The sequence below is a fragment of the Argiope bruennichi genome, chromosome 3 (genome assembly GCF_947563725.1).
Source record: "Argiope bruennichi chromosome 3, qqArgBrue1.1, whole genome shotgun sequence".
NCBI classification, from domain to species: domain Eukaryota; kingdom Metazoa; phylum Arthropoda; class Arachnida; order Araneae; family Araneidae; genus Argiope; species Argiope bruennichi.
The window spans coordinates 32,006,335-32,021,312 of NC_079153.1; the positions used below are offsets into that span (position 1 = coordinate 32,006,335).

The 14,978-nt window shown below is 27.4% G+C and overlaps 1 protein-coding gene across 3 annotated transcripts in view; it reads left to right on the forward strand.

The window, feature by feature from the left end:
• The window catches only part of LOC129962617 (hepatocyte nuclear factor 4-gamma-like), a 99,244-nt gene that overhangs the window by 61,950 nt on the left and 22,316 nt on the right, over positions 1 to 14,978 (forward strand). The window contains exon 1 of one of the 3 annotated variants that reach the window (XM_056076446.1): positions 8,588 to 8,838. The exons of the other annotated variants lie outside the window; for them this stretch is intronic. Coding sequence (XP_055932421.1) covers positions 8,805 to 8,838 — 34 coding nt within the window. The 5' untranslated portion in view covers positions 8,588 to 8,804. Of the gene's footprint in view, positions 1 to 8,587; positions 8,839 to 14,978 lie in introns of those variants that run through there. 3 annotated transcript variants of the gene reach the window in all.

Below are 14,978 nucleotides of genomic sequence, written 5' to 3' on the forward strand. Positions count from 1 at the left end.
AACTAGAAGGAACTATTTTTGCACGTGAATAATTTACAAGTGTCAGCAAGTGAAAAGATGCTTCATTGAAAACAATTAAGAACAACACAACTGCTTTTTATACAATACTTTATACTTCTTTTCAAAGTTCACAAGCAAGAAAATGACTTAAGATACATATTTTCTATTTAGTGCAACAGAGAATTACATAAAACGTGAAGCGTCTGAAAATATACTTTATTTGATTAAGCACTTACTTTTATACGTAAATTTAATACTTTATATTCCTTTCGATTTTACAAACAAAATAAGACATTAAATTAGATTTTTCAATTACTTACTGATTAATTATCATATTCTCGTATCAGTCCCATAGGAAAGAGTACTGCAGGCTCCTTATTATATTCTCCTTTGTCCTCATGTCATTCATTTTCAAGATAACTTCTGTTTGTTTTATGTAACTGAACTTTTTTCCGTTGACCAAATACATGTATTCCAAATTAAATATAAAGGTGTTTTGCTTCGTACAGAAAATCTGTCTCTGACATATATTGTTAGACGTCTTAGACTAGTTGCTGGTTCGCTTGGATTAACGCCTTCTAAAACTTTCAATTAAGTATTTTATGTGTAACTTGGTCTTAATAGCAAAATATTTTTAAGCTTCAACTTTTGATAGATATTTAATCTATACTGTTTTAGAAGCCTTGCGTCGTTCTGAATTTTTTATTATGTATTTTTTTTCTTCTGTTAACTTCCCTAAGATTTGTAAAAAAAAAAAAAAAAAAAAGGATACATTCACCAATTTCTAGTCTTAACAATGTAACCTAATTTCTAACCAAAAAAGATGCAAACTTTAGCTTTTTTCTTTAAATTAATAGCATTTTAAATATAAATTTAAATCTTTTACAAATTTTTACAGAATTAAGTAAATATATTGCTTTCTTCCCATTCGCTTTCTTTGCTAATAATGACTTGTATTAAGGATAGAAGTTGAATTTTATAATTTGCATGTTTTTCATTATTTTTGTATTAATATTGATAGTAATTCGGCTTGTAAAACAAAAATGAAAAATATCTGCAACTTTAATAGTGACTTTTATCAATAACTTTGGTATTCTTCCAAAAATCTTTTTTTTATTAACATTCATGGAATGTGTAATATTTGTTTAGAATTATTCTTGTAATATAGTTTAAAATATTTTTAAAAATTGATTAAATATAGAAAAAGATAATACGGAAAAATTCGTATTGCTGAAAAGATAATTTTTTGAATTTTAAGATGATGTAAAATTCATTTTTAACTGTTATATTTTTGGAAGTTATTGCGGAAAAAACGACACAATTTGCTTAATTTTAACAAAATTTCAAAAAATTTCATAGAAGTGCACATTTCCACCCTCCAAAGTATAAATACCAAGTTTGTGGTAGCTCTGGTTCAAACGATCTCATTTATAGAGTGCTAGCACACAGACACGCACCCACAAACACAAATTCTGAGTAAAAGTTTTTTTCTTTTGCTTTTCAAGTATTTTAATCAATAAGAATAATTTTTTGGGTTATAGGCGCTGAAATTTCTTGTTTTTTTTTCTAATGACGAATGAAATTATTCTTGTGCAGCGCGTTCAAATATTTTTAAGATGGCTCTCATGTTGAGTAAACATTTATGCAATCATTAAAGTCATTTGTGAATTTCTATGATTCATATGGTGACATCATTCAATTTTGTTTTGTTCGAGGCCTACATTAAGTTGCAAATTAATCGTTTGTAACGAATAATTTTTCATTAGGAATTTCCAAAAATGATATCCGTTTCTATTTTATTCTTGTAGAGTTTTAACCAAAATTTAAAGTAAAAATAATCTTTCATGAATTCATCGTGAGATTTACTTTAACAAAATTGTGTTGATGCTTTTAAACTAATAATTGTTAAGAATTTTATTTCTCTTTATTGTATGATTCAAAGAATGGCGCACACCATTCATATAGGAAGAAGGGAGTATTTTTATCTGCCAAACTTCTTTAATTAATCATCCTTTGAAGAAAATTTGTTTTGATTACTTAGAGATAATTAAACTCGATTTGGATATATATCTATATATATAGTGAAATTTTCGTTATTTTGAAAAATATATATTTCAAAACTCAAATTCTGAAAATAAGTTTTAAGATGATTTACTTTTCACTTCTAGAAATATGTTCCTAAATGGGTAAATGACAATTAAATTTTAATTCTATAAAATTTTTTGTTTTTGTTTTGGTAACTTTATGAGACACTTCATTTTTTATTAAAAATTAGAATCACTCAAAATTTATTTGGTTGTTATTTTGTTTCAAAAGATTCCATTATTCTGTGTGTGTTGTTTCGTTTGTAAGTTTTAACTTCATGCGGTTCATTTTTACCTCGGATGCTGGTTTTCTGTATCTTGAGTTATGTTTGGTGGAAATGAAGAGTATTACTGTTACATTGTGTGTGTAATGTATGTGTATTTTCTTAAAGTAGGTATTAAAGTGATTGGTCTATTTGCCAGTGAGTGACATATACCGTCTCGGGAGTGAGGGTGTCAGATAACAGTATTAGGGCATGAAAACGAAGAAAAAGCGGATGATTGTTATCTTCTAGTTTTGCAAAGGAAGAACAAATACAACGTAGAAAGGGGGTGTTAAAGAAAAGAGATAAAAGTGAGATTGCAAGCTCATTTATCAGCCAAGGCTATGCTACAGTTGTAATAGATAAGTTTTAAGAACACTTGTTTGTAGAGAACATGTTTGAAATTCATACTAAAAAATTATCGCAACAGGTTTTATTATCATATAAGTGATAACAGTGATATTCTAGAGTCTGGCAGTCGCCTTCATTTTTGAAAAAAAAAAAGAGTATAAGTATCAATCATTTATTATTTTATTTTATTTTTTATATATTTCTACACATGAATGCTATTATTTAACCACAAGTAAAAATCTCATAGGCATTTTATTTTGAGTGATGTTTTAATAAAGGAACTGGAGTGAAATTGCCACACTATAAAAAGGTCCAACACTACATTTAAAACTTTAATATCGCCTAGCATTTATAATCTCATGCTGAACTATGTAATTATATACATTATAGAATGAAGCGGAGGAACAGTTTGTGAGCTGATTTTAAAATTCTATCAATATATTTATAAATAAAATCAAAATTTCTGAGGGTTTTTTTTTAATTTTTATTTTCAAGGAAGAATTTTTGTACAAAATCTGTCTTAATGTTTTATATTATTTAGCAATGTTATTTTCACTATTATTTATAGTTTTTGTACCTTTTTTCATTTTCCTCTAAATTAAAACCATGTTAAATCGGGATTTTACTGTCGTAAAGTTTTTCTATCAGGTATTTGAACTAAATTATCGTTAAACATTTTTAAATACAAATGTTTGCCTTTTCTTTATAATTCTAATTTTATTAATGGTATTTTTATTTAGATTCTAATAGCAACCTTTTCACAGACCTTTAACGGCAGGGCCATTTCCGTATATCTAATGATTTATATTCAAAACAATGCAATCAGATTCCCGAAAACGCTTGCGTGGGTAATATATATATATATATATATATATATTAAGAATTATATTTCATTTAATTGGTTTACAAACATTATTTTTTTTTAATTTTTGAAAATTATTTCATTCTCAGAATGATCACTCTTTCACATTTGTAGAAAGATAATAAATTATGCAATCTGTCTCTGATAACAGCTGATATCTTGCGAAGTCTTAGAGTTTTTACTTTTCCGTGAATACTGATATTTCCTGCTTTCTGAATTAAGCATTGTTTGAATGACTTAAACTAAACCACCAAATTTTTCAATTCTATGCTAAAATGACATCATAAATTGCTAATAGGGTCTTCTTAGACTCTTATTTCGAAATTTTTTTTTCTACCAAGTTAATTTAATGTAAGCCTGTTTTCAGCATACCCGAAATATATTAAAGAGAATCAGTCAAAAGTTGGCCGAATTTTTTTTTTTTTTTTTTTGGTAATGATTAAATAGCTGATATATATCCCAACCCATTCTTACATTCTTTGGCTAGTACAAAACGGAATTAATAACAATTGGGTTAAAAAATAAGTGAACAATATCAAGTTGAATGAGCTAATTCCATCGGTGTGAAAGTGCCCCTGGGACGAGGTACGCTGACAGCATACGCGGGGCAGGTTGGCATTATATATTTGCACTTTTTTTAATTATACTGTAGGTATTTATCTAAAAAGAAAATTTTAAAAAATGTTTTAACTAAGAATTTTTATCAAACTAAAATTTAAATAATTGAATTTAACCAAAAGTTGCACTTTTATTTCCCGAATTTAGAAACATTTAATCAAGATATAACGAATTGAGATCGACTTCAAATTGCAAACATATTTGTACATCTTTGTTGATTCAGTGTTCAAAGGCAGTGGCAGAAACATCTTTAAATCACACCTTGAGACAACTGATATTTCAGCGTTACTGGGAAAAATAAATGCATTTGCCATTTTAGAGCTTTTTTTTTTTTTTTTTTTTTTGAGGAAACTCACCTTCCATTCTTGGAGACACTTTCGGTTCAAAATTTTAGCCACGAACATTTTGAATTTTTTTTTTATCTTCAGCTAACTGTTTCACTAATATAAAATTATTAATCCCTGGATATTTTTCTAAATTCAAATAATCCGAGCCCTCAATCAAATCACAGTTAATATCAAAATCGTCTTCATCGGGAGACGCACATTCTTCTTCACCATTCAGAATGAAAGATTTGTCTCCTGAATTTCATTTTCTTTCTCTGCATTTCATTTTTTCCCACTTTCCTATTTTTTAACTTGCCTTCAATTTTTTTTTATTGTGTAGACTTCTGTCTTGATTTTCACAGTTGTTTTTAATCCTTTTATCATAACAGTTTGTTTTATTTTGTTTGAAGTGCTTCTTTCACGGAGGTATCTGTCAGAATAGTAGCCTGCCTCTTCCTTTATCCTTTTCTTATTCCTCGTCCTGGTGGCTTCGTGGTAAGGTCTCGGTTTTGGAACCGGAGGGTTCAAGTTCAAGACCCGATGTAAGTGGGTCTGGTGACGTTAAATCCATCGGTCCAAACCTCCTCCTTCTCGTGTGTTGTTGAAGTTTGGAGAGGAAGGAGTGCCAGCTCAAGGGTCGTCCTTGTCATCTGACTGCGGTTCAAAATTACGAGATCCGTACACAAATAGCTTTAGTGTTGCTTTCAAACGGGACCTAATATAACTAAACTTCCATGAATCAAACATTTCCCGTTTTAATAAAAGAGCAAACTGGTAAGTATATTTGTGGTCTTTTTTCGGACTGAGACTAAAATAAACATCTGAGGTTTGTTTTACATATTCTCCTCCTGACAGGTGGAAAAATCTCGTGTTGGCAGGTCTCTGATAGGCACTCCCGTCTTTTGAAGCTTTTTGACTGTAGCGTTTTAGGGAAAGCAAAGGTATCCCATACTTTTAGCAGCCTTTGAATACAATTCTTTATGAGATATCTCTATCATTGCTTCACAAATGGCCTCCCGAGAGTCGAAGCGCAATTTGTCGTGCTCTTTCTGTTTCTAACCATGACCCTGAAAAAAAAATATTAGTCGTCGACATCATTCAAAACACAAGGCCAACTTGCCCCGCCCGGTCTCGTGCCAACATGCCCCGTCATGCCATTTTTATTTTGATTCCATTTTTTAAAAAGAAATACTGAATTAAATAAAAGACATATTCTCATGAATACGCTCATGAATTTTCAAAATACTAAATGTATCACGCAGTAAACTTCATTGCTAATATAGTATACTCTAGAAGAAAACAAGTGAGTGGTAAATAATTGCTTTTCAAACAAAAAATAACAATTTGACCTCTAGTGTCTGCAGATTCCTATGAAACTGACTGACAATTTCTGAGCGTATGAAGTCATACTTCCTGCACATTATGTTCTCACTTCTACTGCCATTTAGTGGCTTTTAACAGCGTTATTAGCCGAGTGCCAACTTGCCCCGGTTTCCCCTACTAATATCTACAAATATGAACTTAATAATTTATTTGTTATTTACATTAATCCATCAACTAGAGAAATCAAGCTATTTCATTCAAACACACGCACGCACACAATTACATTTAAAAGAGCTGGGATTTTTTTTAAAAATGATATCATTTCGTCAGTAGGAAGAGTTGTCCGGCAGTTAATGCGAAACGCAGATAAAAATTAAACATGTTGTATCTTATAAAATTCTCGGCATAATCCTGTATTTTGTATATCATTTTTATTAATTCATTAAATTAATTTAAAATTATAGGATATCAATTTTAAAATAGTTATACCTACCAATTAAAAAATTATAAAATTTTCTTTGCAAAATATAAAATTTTAAAACTATTCGAAATATTTTCTAAAACTTTTTCTTCTGTAAATTATTAATTTTTTTAATTGAATAATTTATGAAAGAAATTAATTTAGAATATTTTAAAATGTGATAATAATAAATTGTTTCTATAGGAATACCTTTTAAAGTTTAAAATGCGTATTTAAGAGTTATTGTATTATATTAATAGTACGTTTTTCATAATGATGAAAGAAAAAAAAAATGCACTAGTGTGTAGATTCAGAGAATAGAGTAGATTGTTTAAATAGAAGTGTATATTTAAAAATTACTTGTTGTTTATATTCTTTAATTTCAGAACATAGTATTTAACAAAGATTTTAAAATTGACTCGTAAAATCAGTATGCTTGTCCTTCAATTGCTGCATGTTTCAATTAGTAGGAAATATGACTTCACCGTCTGTTTGTCGTTAAAAATGTACTAATGCAAGCAACAAATACTGTAATATTGTATTTCGAAAGTAGAGAAAAATCATGTATTTTATAATACTAGTGAATTGGGTGATGCGGCTATTTTCAATGAAAAAATACAGAATGTAAAGAAGGGAAAAAAAAAAATAATCCGCGATTTTATTCCCGAAAAAGATATTTAAATATTTTAGCAACTTCAGAAATATGATGTTCTTTATATTGCTTAATTTTGATAATTCCATGGGGTACTGAACTTTTTATTTAAAACACAATTTATCGAAATATTTTGTGAAGTGAATGTTGGTAACATAAAATTTTTGTTTCTATCGTAAGCTAGAAGACAATTAAACAAGTTTTAATTATTATTTTATTTGCTCAAGTATTTATTCTGATGAATTTGATGCTTTATCACATATAATGACACTCTATTATATGTAATAAAAGTATGGAGAAAAAGTTTCATGACTGAGAACTGTACCATTTGTTAATTCATTGAAATATTGCCTGGAATTATCCAGTATTATGACAGTAGTAGGTATTATATTGATACATCTCATCTAAATCTGTGTGTTCAGGCTCTGCTTTGACAGCAAATGATTAGTCAATTGATATGCAGATTAAAAATAAATAGGAAACTTTCGCACTTGTCATAACTGAACACCTTGGGTAAGATTGCATTTTAAGTTTGAATAGCTTACTATGAAAAAATTGCGATTTGAAAACTTCTGCAATAATTTTAAAAGTAAGTAGATATTTTACAGATTATACCATTATACAAAGAATGAATCAACAGGTCTAAATTAATTTGAAACGAAATTTTTAAATCTTGTTGGATAAAAAAAATTCTGAAAGTGAAACCTAAATTTCACCTAAGTATGGTATTAGTATAGTAAATAAGTATAGTAAAATATTAACAAGAAAGTTCCTGAAATATAAACAAAATATTTTATTCTGCATCGGTGAAGTTCTGTTATTTCCGCATTAAAAAAATATAGCACATATTCATATAAGTGCATGATTGAGTTAATGCCTCATTTCAGTTATTGAATAGCTATAATTAGTAAGGGCACATAAGATGTTGATTTTATCTGTTAGTTTTTTTATATTTGTTTTTTATATCAGTTCCCAATACATTATCTTATGTGGTCGCAATAAATGAGTATTTTAGTTATCCCCAAGAAAAAATAAATTGCCATTTAAATCAAGTATTAATTCTAGTCTGGAATCGCCTAGCGACAAGTTTGTATTCAAAACTCTTGTTACATGGAAAATACCCTATATATATTGACTTGATGCCTACTTAATCCTATGTGTGTCAATCGTTAACCTACTATTGTGTAGTGGATGTTTGGAGAGAGTTTGTCGGCAGAGGTTTCATTCATTATCGGGCTTTGATCCCCACTTTAAATAGATGCTAATACTCGATTGTAGTGTCGTGACACAAAACTCTTTTAATACTCAGCTTGACTTTCTTCGTTCTGGTTGCTTCTGTTAAGAACCAGGTTCTTTATAGAACGATTACAGCATCTGGCGTACGATAATTGTCTACATGGAGCTATCAAAAATCAAATGTGACTGTTGACAAGTTTACTTTTATGTTTGTGGACACAATTTTGCTTTCCTAAACTAAACTTGTGAATAATTGCACCTTTAACCTCTAACAACGTTTGGGGTCATCATGACCGCTTTAAAGTAAATGAAAGTTCCCATGACGGAGATAAGCCGAAGAAAACAGAACTTTTATCAGAAAGCGATTTCGTCACGTGGTAATCTCGTGAGCCACCAGAGACGATCTCTATGCCATCAAAGTAGCTCTTTTGCCTTCACGTGCTCAAGACGTGAACATCTTTTTTGCCACCATGATGGCAGAAAAAAATCTGTGCTTCGCGAAATATTGATTAGTAATTGGTAAACTACGTTGTTATTCAGTGGAGATCAGGTTCATATTTGATGTTTCCTATCATATTTATTTCATTTAGTGACGCAGAACGAACTTTGTTGAATGAATTTACAAAGAAATGAAGATCATGGATTGGGAGTATATATTGCCAGGTAAACTGTTACATTTCTTTGCCTCGGGAACTGCATTATGGTGGTCATATTTTCCCTATCATCAGATAATGAATGAGATAATAGATAACGAATATTAAATTTAATTCGCGCCTTCGAAACTAACACCCAATTATTTAAAAATTTAATATCTCACCTGAGTTAATGAAAAGCATATGTATATGGTTATTTTAGATAATCGGGAAGTTTCCGGAAAGTTGACTTGTTTTCTCTGCTTCAGGAACAGCTCTGAAGACTAACTGTTTTCCTCTCTGGATTATTTCACGCTTCCGATAGTTAGGGCGTGCAAAATCCAAAGATCAATAATTATTCATTATCTTTGCTACGCTGTCTGGTTATGCCATGATACCTTAAACCACCTTATTACTTCATTGATGTTTAGAATCTTTTTTGTTTAGGATGAAAGTTCCTTTGACGTCATGTTTAAAGATTGACCCTTTTCTTTGTGATAAAGTTCATTGTGGTAATGATTCGAAGGGAAAGTATAGCATGTCAGTTATTTTCAGTTTGTGGGTTCTAACCACAGATAAGTCGGAATATGTTTCATAATTGGAGTTTTTACTGTACTTATGACGTTCTTTTCAGAATTATCCATTCTTTTAAATTAATTAAATAAATTAATTTTTTTTAACTTCTCCATCGGAAAAGAATTTTAGAAGTAGTTTTAAAGATGTGTATTCTAAACCTACAAGTGTTTGTAAATTTTCGCGTGTTTCTCAATAGTAAAAGAGACTTATAAGGTGAATTTTATTATTTATTATTTTTTAATTAAAGAATATATAATTTCTTGTCCTTCTTTTCTTCCTGTTTAGAGATATTTCTAAACAGGAAGAAAAGAAGCGATTCTAAATATTTTCTGATAAGTGATTTAATTTATTTTATGCTTAATTCTATTCTTTTAAGATGCTACCATTATTAAAATAGAATTATTCAGACAATTCGAAGCAATTAATTTTTTTCTTTCTGATATTTTAATGATCATTTAATGGATTTAAAAATCAAATCTTATAATTGAAATATTTATATAAAAAGACGTTTACTAATTTGAATAACATCGAGTAATTTGCAAATAATTTGATCTTTCGGATTTTCATTTTTAGTTGCTTATAATGATTTATATTTACTTTAGATACATTTTCTCCTAATATATCAAAATTTGTGAATGATATCAATGATTTAGTTATATTCTCTTTTTTTTGTCAGTTTATGATTAAGTTATTTTGCTATTATGTATATGAATTTTCATTTAATTTCTATAAATATTTTTACTGTAAAGTATTATTATTTTTTTAAGTTATAAATATTAAAGTCAATCCAGATTTATCTTCGAGCATGACATTTGTAATCCACGAAATTGTTTTTTCTTAGGTGAAACAGGCTTAAATAACACTATATATTATCTTAATAGATTATCTTGGCTTGGATATGTTCTTTGAATTTGTCTCTTTCATAAATATTCTTATTATCAGGATTATTATTATTTATCAATTTATCAGTTTAATTACTTTTAATCCATTATATTCAACATTTTAAATATAGAATGAAAGAAAAAAAAACTGCCCCAAATTTCTCACCAAAATTCTTAAGTATTTTCTTAACGTATCACCCGGTTTTTAAATGTTACACTAAGAATATTGACGAAATTTGCAATATGAGTTTTAGTATGCAAATTTAATGAATTAACGAAATAGTTCATGAAATCTGTTTTTTTAAACGTTTATGTTTTTCCTATATGTATGTACTATGTATTTATATTTTCCTATATGTTTCCTAAACCTATATCTTTTTTTAAACATAGTCCTGAAGAATTTTGAATTTTATTGAGCGTTGGGAAAATAACTGTATTAATATTTATTTGTTTATTTTTGAAAACAGAGACCACAATATTTGCACCGTAAGAAAATTTTCGAATGCTTTTTAATCTTTTGGGACATGTTAATACTATGACTTCAATTAGAGAAAACTTAAAAATGCAAGACTTACTTTTCTATATCGTATACTTATGAAAAAAAAGCATGTTCTTGTTGATATTTATATATATATATATATGTGTCTGGCATATAATCCTGCGGTTTTCAATACCAAAAAGATACCTAAAGCTGCATTTGATAATTTTTATATCAATTTCTCATCTTAAAGACAAAGAATCAAACGCACCGTTGCGAATCTGGAGGATTAAAATTTTCCCGATTTTGAATCTCGATAGATACGATTTTTTTTAAAGTTACGATGAAATTTGAGAAATTTTCAACCATTTTAAAATAGCCAAAAACTATTAAAATCAGTCTTACCATAAAAAAGCACTAATAACGTAATAACATTAAATCCATCCAAAAAATTACATGAAATCCATCCGACTTTAGAGCTTTACGCTCTTATCAAAATATTTTCAATTAAATTAGTTTTTTTACAAACCATAAATTTTAAGTTATTATTCCAAATTATGTTGTGGAACTGATTGTGTACATTATCACGCTACGATACACCGAAACATATTTGCAAATATATATACAAACATCGATCTTTGTTTTGTATATATATTTGTATACAAATATATATACATGAAATTTATATGCACATTATTTTTATTTCAATTTGTAGATGGAATAAAAATATATAATCTAACAACCAAAACACGTGGAATTAATTTTTTTTTGTTTGTTTATGTCGGATTTTTTTTTCTCCCTATGTAAACAAGATGTTCCATTTAACTATGCTATTGTTTTCAGGGAGTCCTATTACAAAATGCTACTAATTTCAAAGCATTTTGTATTTTAAAATGTTTTTATTCTCTTTATTGCTTATTGAATAAGATAGTGGTATTCTTTATATATTATGTTTATTTTTTATTTTGAAATTAAATTTCGAAGTGTAAAGAAGAAATTTTTAACATGAGTTACATCAATATATTTTTAAAAACTTATGTTGAATATTCAGGCGATTAGAGGGCAATATTTGTTTTAAATACTTACAGTTAAGTAAAAAAACGAATCATAGTCATTTTATTATACATATATTCACATAGTATGGTATTGAGGCAAAATGTTCTGAGTTTCAGGTATGTGTGTTTTAATAAATCTGTTATTTCAATTTTAAATAAAACTCTAGATGATAGCATTTAAAATGTATTTCACTCATTTATTCTTACTATTTTTACTGCATATAAAAATAATATTATTAATATGTAATATGTGTAAACATGATTTTGTGGCAAACAATCATATTAGAGTAATAGAAGTTTTACTTTTATTAGATCTATATACTTTGTTCTATATTTGCTGAAGAATGAACTATAAAATTTTTTTGATGTAGCAAATTAAAAAATTAAATTTCGTCAATATAACAATACTACTTAAAAATTCAAAGAAATAACAAAGCGTTGAGTCTCAAGAAGCCAGAATTTAAAAATTTTACTCAACTACTGGCATTAATAAAATCGCAGCGAAGGAAAAATGAAATATGGATGAAATAATAATTTTTATAACTTGCATTACAGAAAACAGAGAATGCACATATAAGCAATTCTTAAATTTTAAAGAAATAAAATTGCATTGAATAAGCAATGGCATTTACGATATTGCTTAGATAGTGTAAATTTGAATAAAGAATGTCAGTGAAATACAAAATAAAAAAAAATGATGAAAAGGATTTGCAACATGATTCAATTGAAAAATGCATGAAAAATTGCATTTACAACTTAACCAATTTTATCACCATGTTTTCTATATAATATCTTGCTTACTAAAATTGTCGTGATAAAATGAGGAGCATAGAGAAAGAGATACATAATGATTTTTTTTTTAATTTTTCGTATAAAATGAATGAAGAAATTCAGCTTTTATTTTGGAAAAAATTCTATTCTTATTTTTATTCTTTCATCCCTATACTGTATAATAAAACCTCACAAATATCCTTAGTGGGATAAAGACATAAACGTGACTGTTCAGCAATATAGGCACGCTTGAATCCTTATTTTAAAATGATCAAGCTAAAACTATACATTTCGTTTCGCAGGATCCAAACATCCAATATCGGTAGAAACAATTAATTAATTAATTAATTAATCAGCTATTTACTTAAGCTTTACACAGGTATGATTTTTTAGACAGTGATGGTAAAGATTCAACAAAGGGAATAAGAGCTATTTTTAAAAGAAAAGCAGACACGCTTATAGCCCTTGGTTAGGATGAAACATGTTTTCCAGTTTTATGAAGATCCTCCTAAGAACACTAATATAAAAGTATTTTGGATTGAGGGAAAAGGATAAAGATTTAATCTGTTAAGCTTTCCTCCGGAATATAACATCTCTAAAAACACTCACAAAAATTCACTTAATAACAACTTCAAAACTACGATTGCCCTAATATATAATTTTGAGCTGTGCTTAAGGTAAGCAGAATGAATGAAACTCCTGTTTTCACGTTTAAAGAAATTGACATTAAAAAATATATGTAAAATTCAACACTCCAAGATGATATGATGCAAGAAGTGAATTTAGATATCTTTTTTCATTATTGAAATAAGGCTGAAGGAGGTAAAGTTGTTTCCAGTCAGTACAATGTTGTCATGGTTGTTAAAATGAAAAAAGGAAATTATTTATTAGTCGAATTGCTAAAAAACGAAAGGAAATTAAATATTCATATATAGCTGTTCTACAAGATGATGATTTAGAAGGGGACAGTTCATACTTTTGAAAGGGTATGATGACACTACAGAAATATTTAAAAGTGAGCGAAATTGATAAAGTTTGTGTTTAATTTGAACAAATAAACAAATTCTTCCTATACTTGTTACAAGCAAAAAATAATAATAATAATAATTTTGAACTCTTTTATTCAAACAATATATAAAAAAATAAATGAAATACTTTTTCTCCTTTGTAAATGTGAACAGAAATTTCCTTTATAACTATAAAAAATTGTATTCTCTTCCTATCTGATCGTATTTTTAGTATATATAAAAATTAATTGATAAAGTTTGTGTTTAATTTGAACAAATAAAAAAAATTCTTCCTATAGTTGTTATAAGCAAAAAAATAATTCTTAAATCTTTTATTCAATCCATATTTAAAAAAATTAATGAAATACTTTCCTTCTTTGTAAATGTGAACAAAAATTTCCTTTATAACTATAAAAATTTTTGTTCTCTTCTTATCTGATCGTATTCTTAGTATAAATATAAATTAATTGATAAAGTTTGTGTTTAATTTGAACAAATAAACAAATTTTTCTTATACTTGTTATAAGAAAAAAAAAATCTGAACTCTTTTATTCAATCAATATTTAAAAAAAATTAATGAAATACTTTTTCTCCTTTGTAAATGTGAACAAAAATTTCCTTTATAACTAAAAAATTTTTTTTCTCTTCCTATCTAATCATATTCTTAGTATAAATAAAAAATGTAATTTTTATACAAGTATTAATGTTTCTTTATAAATATGTCTTCTGTTTGATATTTCATTTGCTATGCATTTTATACAGCTGTGCATTTCTATTGCTGTTTCCCGAAATATAGATGTAACCTCTATTACTATATGTAACTTCAAGGATCATATGTAACTTCTAATAATTAAACATCTAATAAGCCCTATTATTTTAATAATGATTACAGATACGAATCAAGTTTGATCCATAATGATGCAGCTTCTTTCATTACGTTCAGCATAAAATATTGCATATCAGAGAAAAACATAACAAGTTCAAAATGAAGTTTCAAATAATTGAGGAATTAGGTTATGTAAAATTGTAAAACATGAATTCAAAATATATTCAATTTAATTACTTTAATTAAATTCTATTAAATTTAATTCAGTTAAATGTATTCAATTTGCGCTATTTTAACTTATTATTAACGTATTAATTAATTTGTAAGAATTGGTAATTCAACTTTTAAATTTCAATTTTTAAAATTTTGATGCGTAGAACAATATTTTAATTCTCTCAAGTTATTGATGACGTTTTTATCCTGAACCACTTATTTCAAAGTATTTCATGCATGGTGATCAGTTCAAAAAATATTAATGAAAAAAGTAAATTAAAAATGTAATATTTTGAAAGTTAAAATAAATATTAAAAATATATATTAATGGATTCCCATGCTTCAAATATTTTGATAAAAGTAA